We start from the raw sequence: 17404 nt of genomic DNA on the forward strand, positions 1-17404 counted from the left end.
TGGACTTAGGTGCTTATGGATCACTGGGGGATATTAAGTATGATGGACATTCTCAGAGATGTTGTAAAGAGATCAGGAAGGCGTGCTGTTGGGGAGGGCTAGGGAAGGAACTATGGAAAAAACCCAAGAATATTGTATCAGTATTTGAAATGATTAATAGTAAGTTAGACTCTGAAATTATGTTGCTTCAAGAGAAAAGGAAAATTGGGAGATGAATGAGCTGTGGCAGAACAGACAAGAGCTGCTACATGACTGATGATGGGAGAGGTGATGTGGAGAGAGAACTCAGGCTGTGGTGATTGACAGCCTGCAGAGGAGTCTTCAGAACACCATCGGTCCAACCTGCCTCCTGCTGGACATGGGCTTGGGGCGGGGAGGAGTAGCTGTGCCCCATGTTAGGTTCTCAGTGAGCCTGGATGAGAGGAGGAGGAAACGAGAGGATCTTATCTCCTGACTGCTGGTCTTTGAGAGAAATGCAAGGGTACTGCTTTCTTTTTCCTGCACAGAAACAGGTTTTCATGATCAGTTTTTGCCAATTGTTCTTTTGAAGAGGAAGATTGCAATCACATTTGTAGCTCTGTGGTGTGATAGATGAGAATGTCAAGGACTTGAAGGATGTTTATGATTTTAAGGGGGGTGGGTTCCTATTCAAATATTTTCTTTCTCAAACATCCCCAGAAGCTTTTACCAGTTGCCCCTGTGTTGGTAGGGATTTGGTTTGCCTCTGGGTCCTAGAATTGCCCATATTAAAGCTGCTTACAAGGATAGTTTGCTTTTCTCTCATGCAAGAGTCCTTGTAATGCTCTATATTCTCTTCCTGGGGCTGTCTTTACAAAGTAACACAAACCACAAGACCTAAAATCACAGAAGTATATTGTTTCACAGATCTGGAGGCTGAAAGTATGAAATCAAGGTGTTAGCAGGGCCACGATCTCTCAAAATCCTATAAGGGGGACTCCTTTGTCAGCTCTGTTAACTTAAATGGTTTCAGACAAATCTTGTTTTTCGTAGGCTTGTAATTGCCATCACTCCAGCCTCTGTCTCCATCATCATCTGCCTGTTTTCTGCCGGTGTGTCTGTCTCTGCATCTCTCTTCTTATAAGGGCACTAATCATGTTGGATTCAGGGCCCACCCTACTCCACTGTGATTTCACCTTAATGGATTACTCCTATAACAACCCTATTTCCAAATAGAGTCACATTATGAGCTAACTGGGGTTAGGAAATATCTTTTTTGTGGTGATACAACTCTCCCCATAACAACTCCCATGGCTAGCGTGAACCTCCATGGTGTTTGGACCCAGACTCTTTCTCTCTTATTATGTTACTCCACTGCATGTAACCTTGACCTTGCTGGCAGCCTACAAGGCCCAGGACGTGGGGTGGAGGAAGGTCCTGGTTGCTGTCACTCTCCACTGACCTCAGTTTAGCCACATGGCTGTGCCTATTTGCTTGTGAGGCTGGAGAGAGAGGCCCTCCTTCCAAACTGCCATGTGCAGCCAAAATCCAGGGTTTGTTACCTGAGAAGAATGAGAGCAGATTTTGAGGATAGTCAGCAGTTTCTGCCACACATTCATAGTTCTTAGGGGTGTGGGTAATGGAGGTGGTCTCAGTTGTTTACTCAATTTCTCTACCACTGTAGTTTCTTTCATTGAGTTATTAATACATCTAACATTTGCAGGGTAAGAGAGAGTTTTCTGGTATATGTTTATGTTAGCTTTGTAGTGGTTCACAGGACTTGGTTTTATTCAGCTAAATCACATTGAATGACTGCTAAGTGCTGTGAAAATAGCAAGAAGTGGAAGATGCAGCCATTCCTGTCTAGCTGGAGAGAAGGCACTGACTAAAGAGAAGAGATAAGTGACAGTGAAAAGATGCTTGTGAAGTATTTTTAAGAGGTAGAAATTTAATAAGAACATTTTCTTTTTAGAATGATAACACGTTATAGTTAATGAAAAGCAGTGATACTGATTTAACACACATGAAAAAAGCAGAGTAGTCTTAAGTGCTCATGTGAGGGTCATGACCCACAATAGAGCCAGAGTTTTATTCAGCATCTCTGCTGTAGGTCTTGTGTTCCCAGCCTGTCTTGTTCCACCTGATTGAAGAAGGCCTGGGAATGGCCTTCCTCTCTATGTTCCTAGCCATGTCACATGGTGCTTGGTGCATAGTGGGATTCAGTAAATATGCATGGAATAATTTCCTATCAGCTCCCATGTTTATTGATGGTAACACAAGACTAAAGCAATATAAATGTCCAGGTTCTAAATGTGTTGGATTTTAGAGCTATATTTTCTCCTTAGGGAAAAACTTGTACACTGAGAAATGTTGAGAAAGTTACAGATAGACTCATGGCCAGGCACTCTATTTATATCATATATACACATGCATATACACACATTATACACACACACACACACTCCCTTATATAAAGAACTCTATGTATACTATATGTCCTATATTATAAATGTACATACTATATGCTGTAATAATAGTGTATATTATTCTATATATTAGTTTGTTCTGATGTGAACCAACACTTCAAGTACAAATGGCAAAACAATTTGTAGGTTGTATAGATTTTTACTGCAAATTCCAGGGAAACAATTATTTTTGTTTGTGTTTCATCCCACAGACTAAACTGTCTATGTTTTTTCTTATTCCATAGAACTTTTTGTTACTTGATGAGATATCACAGCTCACCACTCAACTGCCATCAGATGATAAAACAGTTGTGCACATGAAAGATTTTACTGCTTTTTGGGATAAGGTAATAAGTCCTCCATTCCTAGATCATGATTGCTTATAGATAACTGTGACATTGATTTATTGGAGAATTTTGAGATTTTACCCATGGTGTAAAATGTGACTTGTACACTTACTTAAAGTATGTTATAAAGATTCTCAAAATCAGGGATAATGTTTGCAACTAACAGAGATTGCATGTAAAATCAGCCTAAGGCATTTGACGTGTTCTCTATTTCACTTTCAAGAGAGCTTTCAACATATTACCACATCTTGAACTTAAAGTACATGTGTTTGTAATGTTAGAATTGACAGGACTAGAGAGACAAAATGACAAAGCAATGCCAGATTCCGAAGCCTGAACAGGGAGGGACCTCAGTGTCTGGCCCTGGGAAACTGAGGTGTGAGGACAGAAAGCTGAATGTATATGGCTCATTATTTTGTTGTCATAACTGAGTGAAAGTAGTAAAATAGAACTCTCAGTATCAGACAAGAAAGGAGTGGAGAAGCTTAAAAAAATTTCTCACGTTTAAAAATCTAGCTTCTTACTGATATATTTGTATTCCTATAATATCCAAGTCTCCTTTTTAATGATGAAAAATAATTGTCATTGTTTTAGTATGTTAATGTTTTAGACATATTTTAGAATGTTTTTAGTATGTTTGTGTTCAAAACAATATAAACAGATGAAGAGATATTCCATGTTCCTGGGTAGGAAGAATCAATATTATGAAAATGACTATACTACCAAAGATTCAGTGTGATCCCTATCAAGTTACTAATGGCATTTTTCATGGATGGAAACACAAAAGACACCGAATAGCCAAAGCAGTCCTGAGAAAGAAGAATGGAGCTGAAGGAATCAACTTTCCTGATTTCAGATTATACTGCAAAGCTACAGTCATCAAGACAGTATGGTAGTGGAACAAAAACAGAAATATAGATCAACTGAACAATATAGAAAACCCAGAAATAAACCCATGTACCTATGAGTACCTTATTTTTGACAAGGGAGGCAAGAATATATAATGGAGCAAAGACAGCCTCTTCAATAAGTGGTTCTGGGAAAACTTGACAGCTATATTGTAAAAGAAAGAAATTAGAACACTTCTTAACACCATACACAAAGATAAACTCAAAATGGACTAAAGACCTAAATGTAAGACCAGAAACTAGAAAACTCTTAGAGGAAAACATAGGCAGAACCCTCAATGAGATAAATTTTTGTATACAAGACTGCAAAAGAAACACTGATGTATAGAATAGTCTTTTGGACACTGGGGTAGAGGGAGAGGGTGGGTTGATTTGGGAGAATGGCATTGAAATATGTATAATATCATATATGAAACAAGTCGCCAGTCCAGGTTCAATGCACGATACTGGATGCTTGGGGCTGGTGCACTGGGACGACCCAGAGGGATGGTATGGGGATGGAGGAGGGAGGAGGGTTCAGGTTGGGGAACACATGTATACCTGTGGCAGAGTCATTTTGATATATGGCAAAACCAATACAATATTGTAAAGTTAAAAAATAAAATTAAATTAAAAAAATTAAATGTAAAAAAAATAAAAATAAAAAATAAATTTATTTATTTTAATTGGAGGCTAATTACTTTACAATATTGTATTTGTTTTGCCATACATCAACATGAATCCAAATCCACCATGGGTTCAAGATCCTCTATGACCACCCCCTGGAGTAAAAGAAATAAAAACAAAAGTAAACAAGTGTGACCTGATTAAACTTAAAAGCTTTTGTACTTCAAAGGAATCTATAAGCAAGATTTAAAGACAACCTTCAGAATGGGAAAAAATAATAGCAAATGAAACAACTGACATGGGAGTACTTTCAAAAATATTTGAACAGTTCATACAACTCAATGCCAGAATAACAAACAACCCAAAGAGTGGGAAAAGACCTAAACAGACATTTCTCCAAGGAAGACATACAGATGGCTCACAAACACATGAAAACATGCTCAACATAACTCATTATTAGAGAAATGCAAATCAAAATGACAATGAGATATCACCTCACACTGATCAGAATGGCCATCATCAAAAGTCTACAAACAATAAATGCTGGAGAGGATGTCTATAAAAGGAACACTCTTGCACTGTTGGTGGGAATGTAAATTGATACGGCCACTATGGAAGACAGTATGGAACTTCCTTAAAAAGCTAGGAATAAAACCACCATATGACCCAGCTATCCCACTCTGAGGCATATACCCTGAGGAAACCAAAATTGAAAATGATACATGTATCCCATTGTTAATTGCAGCACTGTTTACAATAGGTAGGACATGGAAGCAACCTAGATATCCATTGACAGATGAAGGGATAAAGAAGTTGTGGTACATATACACAATGGAATATTACTCAGCTATTAAAAAGAAAACATTTGAATCAGTTCTAATGAGGTAGATGAAACCAGAGCCTATTATACAGAATGAAGTAAGTCAGAAAGAAAAATACCAATACAGTATATTAATGCATATACATGGAATTTAGAAAGATGGTAACGACGGCCCTATATGCCCGACAGCAAAAGAGACACAGATATAAAGAACAGACTTTTGGACTCTGTGGGAGAAGGTGAGGGTGGGATGATTTGAGAGAATAGTATTGAAACATATATATTACCATATGTGAAATAGATGACCAAAGTTTGATGCATAAAGCAGGGCATTCAAAGCAGGTGTACTGGGACAACCCAGAAGGATGGGATGGAGAGGGAGGTTGGAGGGGGTTTCAGGATGGGGGACACATGTACACCTGTGGCAAAAAAGGAAAAAAAAAAAAAAAAGGAAAAAAAAAAGAAAAAAAGTTAATGTTTTATAATTCAGTTCTTCCCAGAGAAATTTTTTCATTTTGAAGATTATCCCAATAGTTTGTCCAGACTTTGTACTTTTAGTTTTTTGGTCATTTTACCAATGAACTGTAACCTCTCTTGATACAGGAAGCTTGGGGCTGGTGCACTGGGATGACCCAGAGGGATGGTATGGGGAGGGAGGTGGGAGGGGGGTTCAGGATGGGGAACACGTGTACACCTATGGCGAATGCATGTTGATGTATGGCAAAACCAATGCAATATTGTAAAGTAAAAAAAAAATTAAAAAATTAAAAAAATTATCAGTTACTGACAATTTTCTTAACACTAAGAACATGTAAAGACATACACACACCCTTAAGTCTCTCAGGAATATGACCTGTAATTGGCATGACTTCTCCCTCACACTGGATTGTGTGCTGTTGTATGTACCTCCATGTTTTTTTGCTTTCTTACAGCAGAAGTACTTTATGGCCCCTGTTTAGCCAGGACAGATAACGCATGTAACACATATTAAAATTGAGGTCTTGTCACTCTGATCCACAAAGCCATAATTAATTTCTTAATTCCTTATTTTTTTTTGTTGTCATTGTTGATGTTAAATTAGAGCTCTTGTGAAGTTAAAGCTTTGATGGGTATTTATAAGAGTTACTTTGCCAAGAAAGACTTCATCATACAAAATGACCTGCTTCCTTAGCATTACTGAAATTCATTCTTTATCAAATGAAAATGGAGAGAAAGTGGAGGTTTCAATTTATTAGTAGAGGGCCAGGCTTATCATGTACTTAAGCTGCCACATCGTGGAGATTAATGAAATAGTTAAAACCAAGGGTCATAATGAAAACATAAATGATTAAAAACTTCCTATATTGACTATTCTATTAAGTATATTATTTTAATAAGTTAGTATACATCATAAAATTTGCATTTCAAATTTCAGCTTGTCATTTCAACTGCTAAATTCTGTGGCTATCTAATACTGTGTTCATATGGATAGCTGGTAAAAGGAGCCTTCCTAAAAGCAACTGAAGTTGTTTAGGACCCTGGAAGAGAAAAGATTGGATGAAAATTCCTGTAGAACACATTATCTTAAAATAGGAAGGAGAAAAATGTGGGCTATGTTTAGCATATCAATGACTATTTTGTTCTTTTCTCCACTTTCTGAAGTAATGTGTGTTACTTTATTGAAAGGGGCACATCTTTATAAACTTTAATTTGCAGGAATCAGAAACCCTAACTCTACAAGGCCTTTCATTTACTGTCAGACCTGGTGAACTGTTAGTTGTGGTTGGACCTGTAGGGGCAGGAAAAGTAAGCCATGATACCTTGTTCAGCTTGCTGCAATGCCACAGCCCCTGTTAAATTCTCAGAGTTGAGGGACTTCCCTGGTGGTCCAGTGGTTAAGAATCTGCCCTCCAATCCAGGAGACATGGGTTGGATACCTGGACGGGGAACTAAGATCCCACATGCCTCGGGGCAACTAAGCCTGTGTGCTGCAATGGAAGATCTTAAGTATTACAACTATGACCCAACACAGCCAAAAATAAATAAATAAATATATTTTAAAAATTCTTAAGAGTTGAGCCTAAAGCTGTGTATAACACAGTTTGAACTGGGCAAATCTAGAATTGCTTTCCTCTAGGTGTGTTCCATGGGACATTCGTTTTGCAAGAAGGTTTCATGGCCACATAAATCTGGATAAACGAACACTGTGTTTTCCTTCTTGGTGTTTAATGTTGCACAGTTGGGAACTTCTTGTTGGATGTTTGGACATCTCAGTGAAGGAAATTATTTATGTGACATCTATTCAGGACAGAATGAGATAGCGGGGACTTCTTTTTGTGACAGTGGTCCCTCTGGGAAGTCTGGAGTTTGTGAAGGCTCTTCCAGGAAGCTTTGAGAATTTTCTCACATAACTTGACTTGATCCTGTCAGTGCACATGTAGTGAATGTGCAGCCATGTGCTGGAGCTAAAGAAACAGATGTGAGCGAGACTCTGACACCTCTGCCGTCCAGAGACAACCAGGTTCTGGGGTGAGACAGATATGCAGGCAGATTATTTTAGCCCAGTGTACTAGCACTGTGATGTGGGGACAACAGACACACCACATCTGTGTGGTGTGCAAGATTTGAAGGACATGTATACATTCACTTAGTCTCTTGGGTTCTGTACAGCAAAATACAGACATCTAAACATAAGTGTGTACGTGAGAGGTTGATGATTTCTTCTGTGAAGGACTTTTGCTCTTTGGACACAACTCACTTCAGAGTTCTTTTAATAATCATCTTTGGATATAGTTTTCACATGTAGCTTTTTAAGAACAAGTATTTGTCAAGTGAAGGATACCCAGATGTAGGAACAGCTGCATAAACATCACATGCAAGAAATACGTATCCTGCTGGGCTACTCTGCTAGTTAAGAATGTTAAACATTCTTATTTAGTCTTTGTTGAGTATAGTGCTTCATTTGGGGGAAATTCTTGGGCACAGTAGATTGTTATAACATTTTATTAGTATTTCTTGTCAACTGTGGATTTACATTGACCAACAGTGTTATTTTCAACTTTTTGGTTGCAACTGGAGAAGGCAATGGCACCCCACTCCAGAACCCTTGCCTGGAAAATCTCATGGACAGAGGAGCCTGCAGTCCATGGGGTCGCTAAGAGTTGGCCACGACTGAACAACTTCACTTTCATGCATTGGAGAAGGAAATGGCAACCCACTCCAGTGTTCTTGCCTGGAGAATCCCAGGGATGGGGGAGCCTGGTGGGCTGCCGTCTATGGGGTCACACAGAATCAGACACGACTGAAGCGACTTAGCAGCAGCAACCAGAACTATACTTTATCCTGTTCTAAACACAAGCGTTCATCATGTATCAAGCGCCAGGGTGGGGTCGGCTGTACTCCAGGGCATGTTCTGTCCTGAGTGCGGCCTGTTTACATGTGTGTGTTGCCATCTGTTTCAGTCGTCACTGTTAGGTGCTCTGCTGGGGGAGCTGCCCCCGAGCCAGGGACAGGTCAGCGTGCACGGGAGGATCGTGTGTGTTTCTCAGCAGCCTTGGGTGTTCTCAGGAACTGTGAGGAGTAATACTTTATTTGGGAAGAAATATGAAGAAGAACGATAGGTAAAAGTAATAAAGGCTTATGCTTTTGAAGAGGTGAGTAATGACTCCTAAGTTGGATATACTTGAATTTTAAATATAATAGTATTGGTTTAACCTACAAGATTTGTTGAGAGTTTTTATTTACTTATTTTTTAATTTGAAAATCTTTGATTGTTGCTGATTATTTATAGCTGATCTTCTGGGTAAATACACAGGTATATACATTGCTATTTTAATTCTGATGTGATAACACTCACAGAATGCCTTTTTTTTTTTTTTTTCCCTTGAGGGGATCAGTCCATTCTGTGAAGTTTCATTCACTTTTAACAATTACAGAAATTTCTAAAATAGCAAGCACAGTGTAATGAACCCTCATGTACCACCCTCAGCTTTAGCCAGGATTAGCTGGTGGCTGGTCTTGCTGCATCTCTACCCCTGCTTTCTGCCTGCCCCACCCCCAACCTAGATTATTCTGGAGGAGATCCTAGACATCATATTAGTTCATCTGTCAACATTTCATTAGTTTCCTCTAAGAGAAAAAAATCTTTTCTCTTTGGGAAAAAAAAAAAAATCACCACATTATTTCACCTGAAAAATAACCCAAATTCCTGAATGTCATCAACCTTCTAATCTGAGTTTACATGTTGTTAGACATCTCACTGAGAAATCTCATTCACCGTTGGAATCAGATTCCACGTAAGGTCTGCCCATTGTGCTTAGTTGTTGCCTCCTCTATCCCTTCAGTCTGTAGGTTTCCCTCTTTATTTCATTTTTGATTTATAATTTATTATTTAAAGAAAATAGAATACTTATGTTTCTTCTTAATACTGCATCATTTTGTTGGAGAAGAGACTGTTTTCAGAAAGGGCATCAATTTTCACAGAAAATGGCAAAGTGAAATGTTTAACTCTATGTTAGGATTTAGATGAAATTAGTGAATGAATGAGGAAAACTAAACTTATCTGATAGAATATAATTTGATAGAAAGAAAGAAAAATGTAAATACCAATAAATAGTTTGTTATTTTCTTGGGTTATAAACATCAGTGAAAAACAGTTTCAAAGGGCTCCCCCTAGTCTCTACAAGGCAGTCTGGACATCTGACTACTCTTTTATACTGTGAGGAAAAGGCTGGGACAGACTTTCAAAGGTTTGGTGTTAAAGGCTCCAAACTCTCTTTGTGACAAAATAGTAATTCTGCTTGAACGATGGCTTGAACATCATAGATGGTATCAGGTGAGCAGCATTTTATGATAATATGGACAGAGCAGAATTATTCATTTAATGGCTGCTATTTCTTTCTCTTGGGCTTGTGTTAGGAGGAATGAGCTCGATTTTTATTAAATGGTGCATAGACTGCATAAGAAAAGAAGAGGGGAAACAAATGTGAAACAGTGAGACAATAGCTCCTATTTATTCAGAGTCCATGTGCAAATCATTTTTGTATCTGTCTCTCACATGTGCACATGCACACACATAAACAGGAATATGATTTATTAATTCTTTATGAGTGTCCTTGATGTTCCTATCTTCATTTTATAGTAGGAGAAACTGAGACTTGAGGGGGTCAAACAGCTCATCTCTGCATTTGCAGCTCAAGTTCAGATCTGTTTCTACATAACTCTAGATTCCATGGAAGGTGGGGTGTGGAGTAAACAGATTTGGGCATTTCCCCTTTACCTTAATCACTTCCAGCTCCTGACACCCAGATCAAATTCCAGAGACCAGTGATCTCTCTCCCAAGTAAAAATGGACACTGAAGATTGGGTTCTTAAAGATACAAAGTTGATAACAAATACCAAAAAGCAAAGATTAAAAATCTAGAGTAGAAGTTAGATTCTCAAAAATACAATATTAAAGAAAAAAAAGTCACAAAAATTATATATATATATATATATATATATATATATATATAAAGTTTGCTTTAAAAATAAGGTCTTTTTTTTTTTTTTTGCAAGATAATCAGATCAGATCAGATCAGTCACTCAGTCGTGTCCGACTCCTTGCAACCCCATGAATTGCAGCACGCCAGGCCTCCCTGTCCATCACCAACTCCCGGAGTTCACTCAGACTCACATCCATCTAGTCAGTAATGCCATCCAGCCATCTCATCCTCTGTCGTCCCCTTCTCCTCCTGCCCCCAATCCCTCCCAGCATCAGAGTCTTTTCCAATAATAATTTTGCAAGATAATAGTAGGTTATAAAAATGAAAATTAAAGGAGTAATAGGGGGCTAAAAAATAATTTAAAAAATTGTTCAAATTAAAAAAATGATAATAGTAAAAATATATCTAGGACTTTCTCTGGAGCTGTTGTGGACAGTGTGGGGTCAGTTCATTTTCAGATAGTTCCTTGATCTGGCTTGTACTTCTCAAGGTCTATAGGCCCCTTCCTTATGTAGTCGATGCTAACTACAGAGTTCATGGCAAAACCAATACAATATTGTAAAGTGAAAAAATAAAAAAGTAAATAATAAGCTGACAATCCCCTAAAAAAAAAAAAAAAAAAAGAGCTTTAGAGCTTCACTGAAGAAAGACCACATGCATATGTGCACATGGCTAATTATGAATCTGTTAATTACTATTTTTTCTAGTCTTATTATCTAATGTATGTGACTTTATTAACATGAAAAACCTTCAATAAATAATAAACCTGGAAAAAAAAAATCAACTCTAAAAAAACCCCAACCAAACAAATTCCAGAGACCCAGCCAGGGTGTGCCTGTTTCTTTCGTGACCTTGCTTTTCTGGTGAAGAAAGAGGCACACCCTGGTCAGGGTCTTTGTTTACATGCCACCTTACACCTTCATTCATTGCTCACTTTTTAAGAAATTCTTACTTCTAAACTTCCTCAATTTAGAGGCAGCACAACACCATGGATAAGCATGGAAACTAGAGGCAGTATGATGTGAAAGAGTAGAAGTCTCTGAACTGACATGGGCTGGGTCAGATTCTAGCTCTTCTCTTCAATAGCTGAAAAGGAAAGATATACCCATTTGAATGCAGAGTTCCAAAGAATAGCAAGGAGAGATAAGAAAGCTTTCCTCGGTGATCAATGCAAATAAAAAGAGGAAAATAATAGAATGGGAAAGACTAGAGATCTCTTCAAGAAAATTAGAGATACCAAGGGAACATTTCATGCAAAGTTGGCACAATAAAGGACAGAAATGGTATGGACCTAACAGAAGCAGAAGATATTAAGAAGAGGTGGCAAGGATACACACAAGAACTATACAAAAAAAGATCTTCAACACCCAGATAATCACAATGGTGTGATCACTCACCTAGAGCCAGACATCCTGGAATGCAAAGTCAAGTGGGCCTTAGGAAGTATCACTACAAGAAAAGCTAGTGGAGGTGATGGAATTCCAGTTGAGCTATTTCAAGTCCTAAGAGATGATGCTGTGAAAGTGGTTCACTCAATATGTCAGCAAATTTGGAAAACTCAGCAGTGGCCACAGGACTGGAAAAGGTCAGTTTTCATTCCAATCCCAAAGAAAGGCAATGCCAATGAATGCTCAAACTACCGCACAGTTGCATTCATCTCACATGCTAGCAAAGTAATGCTCAAAATTCTCCAAGCCAGGCTTCAGCAATACGTGAATTGTGAACTTCCAGATGCTCAAGCTGGTTTTAGAAAAGGCAGAGAAACCAGAGATCAAATTGCCAACATCTGCTGGATCATCGAAAAAGCAAGAGAGTTCCAGAAAAACATCTATTTCTGTTTTATTGACTATGCCAAAACCTTTGACTGTGTGGACCTCAACAAACTCTGGAAAATTCTTCAAGAGGTGGAAATACCAGACCACCTGGCCTGCCTCTTGAGAAATATGTATGCAAGTCAGGAAGCAACAGTTAGAACTGGACATGGAACAACAGACTAGTTCCAAATCAGGAAAGGAGTATGTCAAGGCTGTATATTATCACCGTGCTTATTTAACTTATATGCAGAGTACATCATGAGAAATGCTGGGCTGGATGAAACACAAGTTAGAATCAAGATTGCTGAGAGAAATATAAAAAACAGATATGCAGATGACACCACCCTTATGGCAGGAAGTGAAGAACTAAAGAGCCTGTTATGAAAGTGAAAGAGGAGAGTGAAAAAGTTGGCTTAAATCTCAACATTCAGAAAACTAAGATCATGGCATCTGGTTCCCTCACTTCATGGCGTATAGAGGGGGAAACAGTAGAAACAGTGACAGGCTTTATTTTTTGGGGCTCCAAAATCACTGCAGTTGCTTATTTCAGCCATGAAATTTAAAGACAGTTACTCCTCAGAAGGAAAGTTATGACCAACCTAGACAGCATATTAAAAAGCAGAGACATTACTTGCCAACAAAGGTCCATCTAGTGAAAGCTATGGTTTTTCCAATAGTCATGTATGGATGTGAGAGTTGGACTATAAAGAAAGGTGAACACTGAAGAATTGATGCTTTTGAACTGTGGTCTTGGAGAAGACTCTTGAGAGTCCCTTGGACTGTAAGGAGATCCAACCTGTCCATCCTAAAGGAGATCAGTCCAGAATGTTCATTGGAAGGATTGACGCTGAAGCTGAAACTCCAATACTTTGGCCACCTGATACGAAGAACTGACTCATTAGAAAAGACCCTGATGCTGGGAAAGATTGAAGGCAGGCGGAAAAGAGGATGACAGAGGATGAGATGGTTTGATGGCATCACCGACTCAATGGACATGAATCTGAGTAAATTCCGGGAGTGGGCAATGGACAGGGAGGCCTGGCCCACTGCAGTCAATGGGGTTCCAAAGAGTTGGACACGACTGAGCAACTGAACTGAACTGACCCTCAGAACAGTGATGTGACCTCATTTAGTCTCAGTTTCCTCATCTGGGAAATGGGGTCAGTACTTACCAGGTAGCTTGTTGCAAAGATTAAAGGTAATCAGTATTAGGGCCCAACACAGTGCTTGGTGCACAGACCTTACCCACCAGGAGCTGAGAGAAGTTATGTGCATGCATACTAATTATTGAGCAGAATAGGACAGGTCCTTCAGAAGAAATGTAAGCAAAGCCTTAGGAACCCAGCAGGAAGAGAGTGACTCCAGGATGGTTTCATGGAGAGTGTGTTTGGGCTGAGCCTGGAAGGATGAGCAGGATATTGACAGGCCGTGAGAGGAGGGGCAATTCCAAAGGGAAGACAAGAGGTAAAGGAAGGTCTGGGCTTCCATTGTTTGACTCTGGAATCCAGCCCTCCTCTGCCAGTGTGCTCATCATCTGTTTCAACAGTCTGCTCCATAACGTTTCTACTGTTAAGTCTCCACCATCGCTGAAGGGCCCTTGATATGTTTCTGGTAGATGGTATCAAACCAGCTTCTTCATTTCCTAGTTTGCCTCTAGTTTGTGTATCTGTTGTTCAGTGAAAATTATTTAAATTTAACTTAGAGGAAAATAAAATGATTAAGAACACTTTCCTGTCAGTGGGAAGCATTGTAATATATGCTCAAGTCAGGCTTTTCCTTTTAACCTAATCAGAAAATTGTAGCTGGGAAATTAGCCTGACTTGGATTTTATCTCAAGTCCTTTAAAATGTTCTTTCCATCTTGGACTTGTCCATTAATAATTTGCAAAGTCAACAACACACTCAAAGTCCTACCACCAGAGTTGAAGAGAGCCTGTTTCTTATGCTCGAACTGAGCTAAATGAAAGAGTGAAATTTTCTAGAGCATGTTGCGATTTCTGTGCTATAATGCGATGGTATTTGGGGAAGGAAACCAGAAAAATACATTAATACAATTAAAGGATAAAAACTAATAACAGTTTGCAAGAACTGTCAACAGTGAAATGGAGGTCTAGAAAACAGTGTGTGTGTATGTATGGCTGGAGCCTTTCTTAAAATGGTATGAAAACCAGGAGGGAGAGATGGTATTAACTTCTGAGCTTGATGAAGAAATAAGATTAAATAATGAATTTTCATGACAGAACAATTGCTGCTTTTCATTTGATCCTCCCATGTTAAGCTTTGAGTGAGCAGGAAACCTGTGTGTGTTTGTGTGTCTTTGTGTCTGTCAGAGAGGGTTATGTTGGAGACACTCTCTTTCTTATCCTCATGGTCACAAGCTTTGCATGTTGTGATTCACACTGTGAATGGGGTCCCCCTGTTGGATTAATGAGAAAATAGGCATCAGTCATCAGTAGCAGAGCTTCCCTGATAGCTCAGTTGATAAGGAATCTGCCTGCAAAGTGGGAGACCTGGGTTTTATTCCTGGGTTGGGAAGATCACCTGGATAAGGGAAAGGCTACCCACTCCAGTATTCTGGCCTGGAGAATTCCATGGAGTCACAAAGAGTCAGACACGACTAAGTGACTTTCACTTTGACTTTCATCAGTAACAGCTCAGTAAATGGTGACCCTGTTCTTCCTTATGCTCCAAACACCATGGTGCTCTTCTTACAACCCACACCCATCCCATCAGTAGGTCTTACAGACTCTGCCTTCAGAATGTGTCTGGAGAGTGCTCCATCTCTCCATCCCTGCTGCTCCCACTGTGGTCCTGGCCACCATCATCTCTCACTTAGATTATTCCAGTAGCCTCCACACTTGTATCTATCCTCACTCATTCTCCCTTACTGCTTGTTTTCTGCAAAGCACAGGAGTGATTCTGTAGAAATCTCAGACCAGGTCAGTCCTCCCTTCTCCCTCTCCTCCTGATACTGGAGTGACCCCAGGCTCCTCCTGCTCTGTCTCTGCCCTCACTTCCCTCATTCTTACTCAGCTCCGCTCTCCTGCCTCCTTGCTTGTCCTGAACTCCCTGTGGCCCCTGCACCTCCCTGTGGCCCCTGCACTTGCCCATCCCTCTGTGTGGAGCAGCCTCTCCAGGTCTGCCTGAGCCCCTCCCTCTCCCCTGGATCTGCTCACCCGCCCTCTGAGCAGAGCCCTCACACCCCAGTGTGGACTCACTTGCCTCCTTTACTCTCCAACCCCTGAGTCCACTTCCTTTTCCTTCTCATCCTCAGTACTTGCACTCAGGTTAATTTTCCTTATTGTTCATCCCCCACTGTGGAGAGAAACTCTAGAGGCTTTGTTTCCTCGTGGCTGAATTCATTGTGCCCAGAACAATGCCTGGTGTATACTGATCCACAATAAATATCTGTTAGAATGTTCAGATGCATAAATGTGAAACACTACTGAATGAAAACAAACAAACAAACAAAAAAAAACCTGAGGATTTTTTAAATTGTTCAGTGTTATGGTTTAGCCACTATGAAATATACTCATTGTTGTTGATCAAACACTGTGCGGAGAACTGATGCTAAAAAGTTAGGATGGCAGGAGCAGAACATATTTTAGATCTTTTTTTTTTTTTTTTTTTCCCTTCTCCTTTTCTATCTCCATGCAGGATTTACAGCTTTTGAAGGAAAATGATCTAACTGAGATAGGAGACCGGGGAACCCCGCTGAGTGAAGGACAGAAAGCCTGGGTCAGCCTCGCCAGGTAAATAGGGTTTAAGTTGCCATCCTGCCCCTCCTCCTCTGCGACTCCTAGTGGACATGAGCATGCAGACCCTGCTCACAAGGTGGGCCTGTGTCAAGCAGGGTCTTGGCCCTTTCCCTGAGCTCTTGGAATGAACTTGGAGTCATTGGACGCCATCATGATTCAGAGATGAGACCCAGGAAGTGTGACATGCCCTCTCCTGACATCTCTCTCTGTTTTCTAGAGCCGTGTATCAGGACACAGACATCTACCTCCTGGATGATCCGCTCAGCGCAGTGGATGCAGGAGTCAGCAGGTACTTGTTCGAACAGTGAGTTTGCTCCTATTTTCTATCATCTCTGCTTTCCAGGAACCCTGTAGAGATTGGGGAAGAGAGCTCAGGAAAGCCTTTGTGCTCCAGGAGACTCAGCTTGCTCTGCCCTGGTGTCACTCTCTCCCCTCCTTTCCCTCCACAGAAGATCCATCATAGAGAAATTTCACATCATGATGAGGTCAGGACAGGAAAATACAGAAGGTGCTTCCAATGTGTGAAGGACAGTGGGGTCTGTGCTTTAGGGAGTGAGGAATAGATGGGAGATTTCCTTGTGACCTGCAGTTGATAACCAGACACTGTGATGGACCCATACGCTTTAAGTAAGAAAGATGATGAATGGTTTTTAAATCATAGAGTTGGACCCTGTAACCTAGTATTAGTGTCAGTCCTTTTCCTCCATCATGTGTTTAAGGCACATTAGAAGCAAAATTTTCGGTACCGACACAGGGCTTCTGTGGAAAGGCCCTGTTGGTTTATGCTTATTATTCTGTAGGTTTGGAAATTCTTAATAAGGCCTAGAATTAAGACTAACTTATTCCACATCTAAGTATGAATTTAATCATTTAGCATTGTTTCATGGATGCTTATTTGAATCAATACTTAGACCCATGATGTAGGGTTAATCTGAATGTGGAACTAGAGATCTAGAATCTGGGTGGAAATCTTGACTCTCATTTTTGTGTTTCTGGAATACAAATTGCTCTTGCCTGGCCACAGAATGACTGAACTAGAACAACTCTTATGCCTTTCTGTGAATAATATGTCCTAATCACGCTGACTGAAGCCTCTGATGGAGTCTAGACTGGGCTTTTTGAAAGCCACATGAGCTTGCTTTTGCTAAAACAGCATCCACATCTACCCCATGGTTGCTTACCTTGCTGTTGTCCACCTTGTTAAAGCCAACAAGCCTTCCAGCTGCACTTATTAATGCCCTGCTGTGTGCACTGGGATCAATGCCCT

The 17404-nt window shown here is 40.0% G+C and overlaps 1 protein-coding gene across 1 annotated transcript in view; it reads left to right on the forward strand.

Annotated features, from left to right (window-relative positions):
• Positions 1–17404, forward strand: part of LOC129624244 (ATP-binding cassette sub-family C member 4-like) — a 234862-nt gene that overhangs the window by 63257 nt on the left and 154201 nt on the right. The window contains 5 exon segments of the mRNA XM_055541905.1: positions 2669–2770; positions 6800–6889; positions 8545–8736; positions 16037–16131; positions 16355–16445. Of these exon segments, the coding sequence (XP_055397880.1) occupies positions 2669–2770; positions 6800–6889; positions 8545–8736; positions 16037–16131; positions 16355–16445 (570 nt within the window).

The sequence above is a fragment of the Bubalus kerabau genome, chromosome 12 (assembly GCF_029407905.1).
Source record: "Bubalus kerabau isolate K-KA32 ecotype Philippines breed swamp buffalo chromosome 12, PCC_UOA_SB_1v2, whole genome shotgun sequence".
NCBI lineage: Eukaryota > Metazoa > Chordata > Mammalia > Artiodactyla > Bovidae > Bubalus > Bubalus kerabau.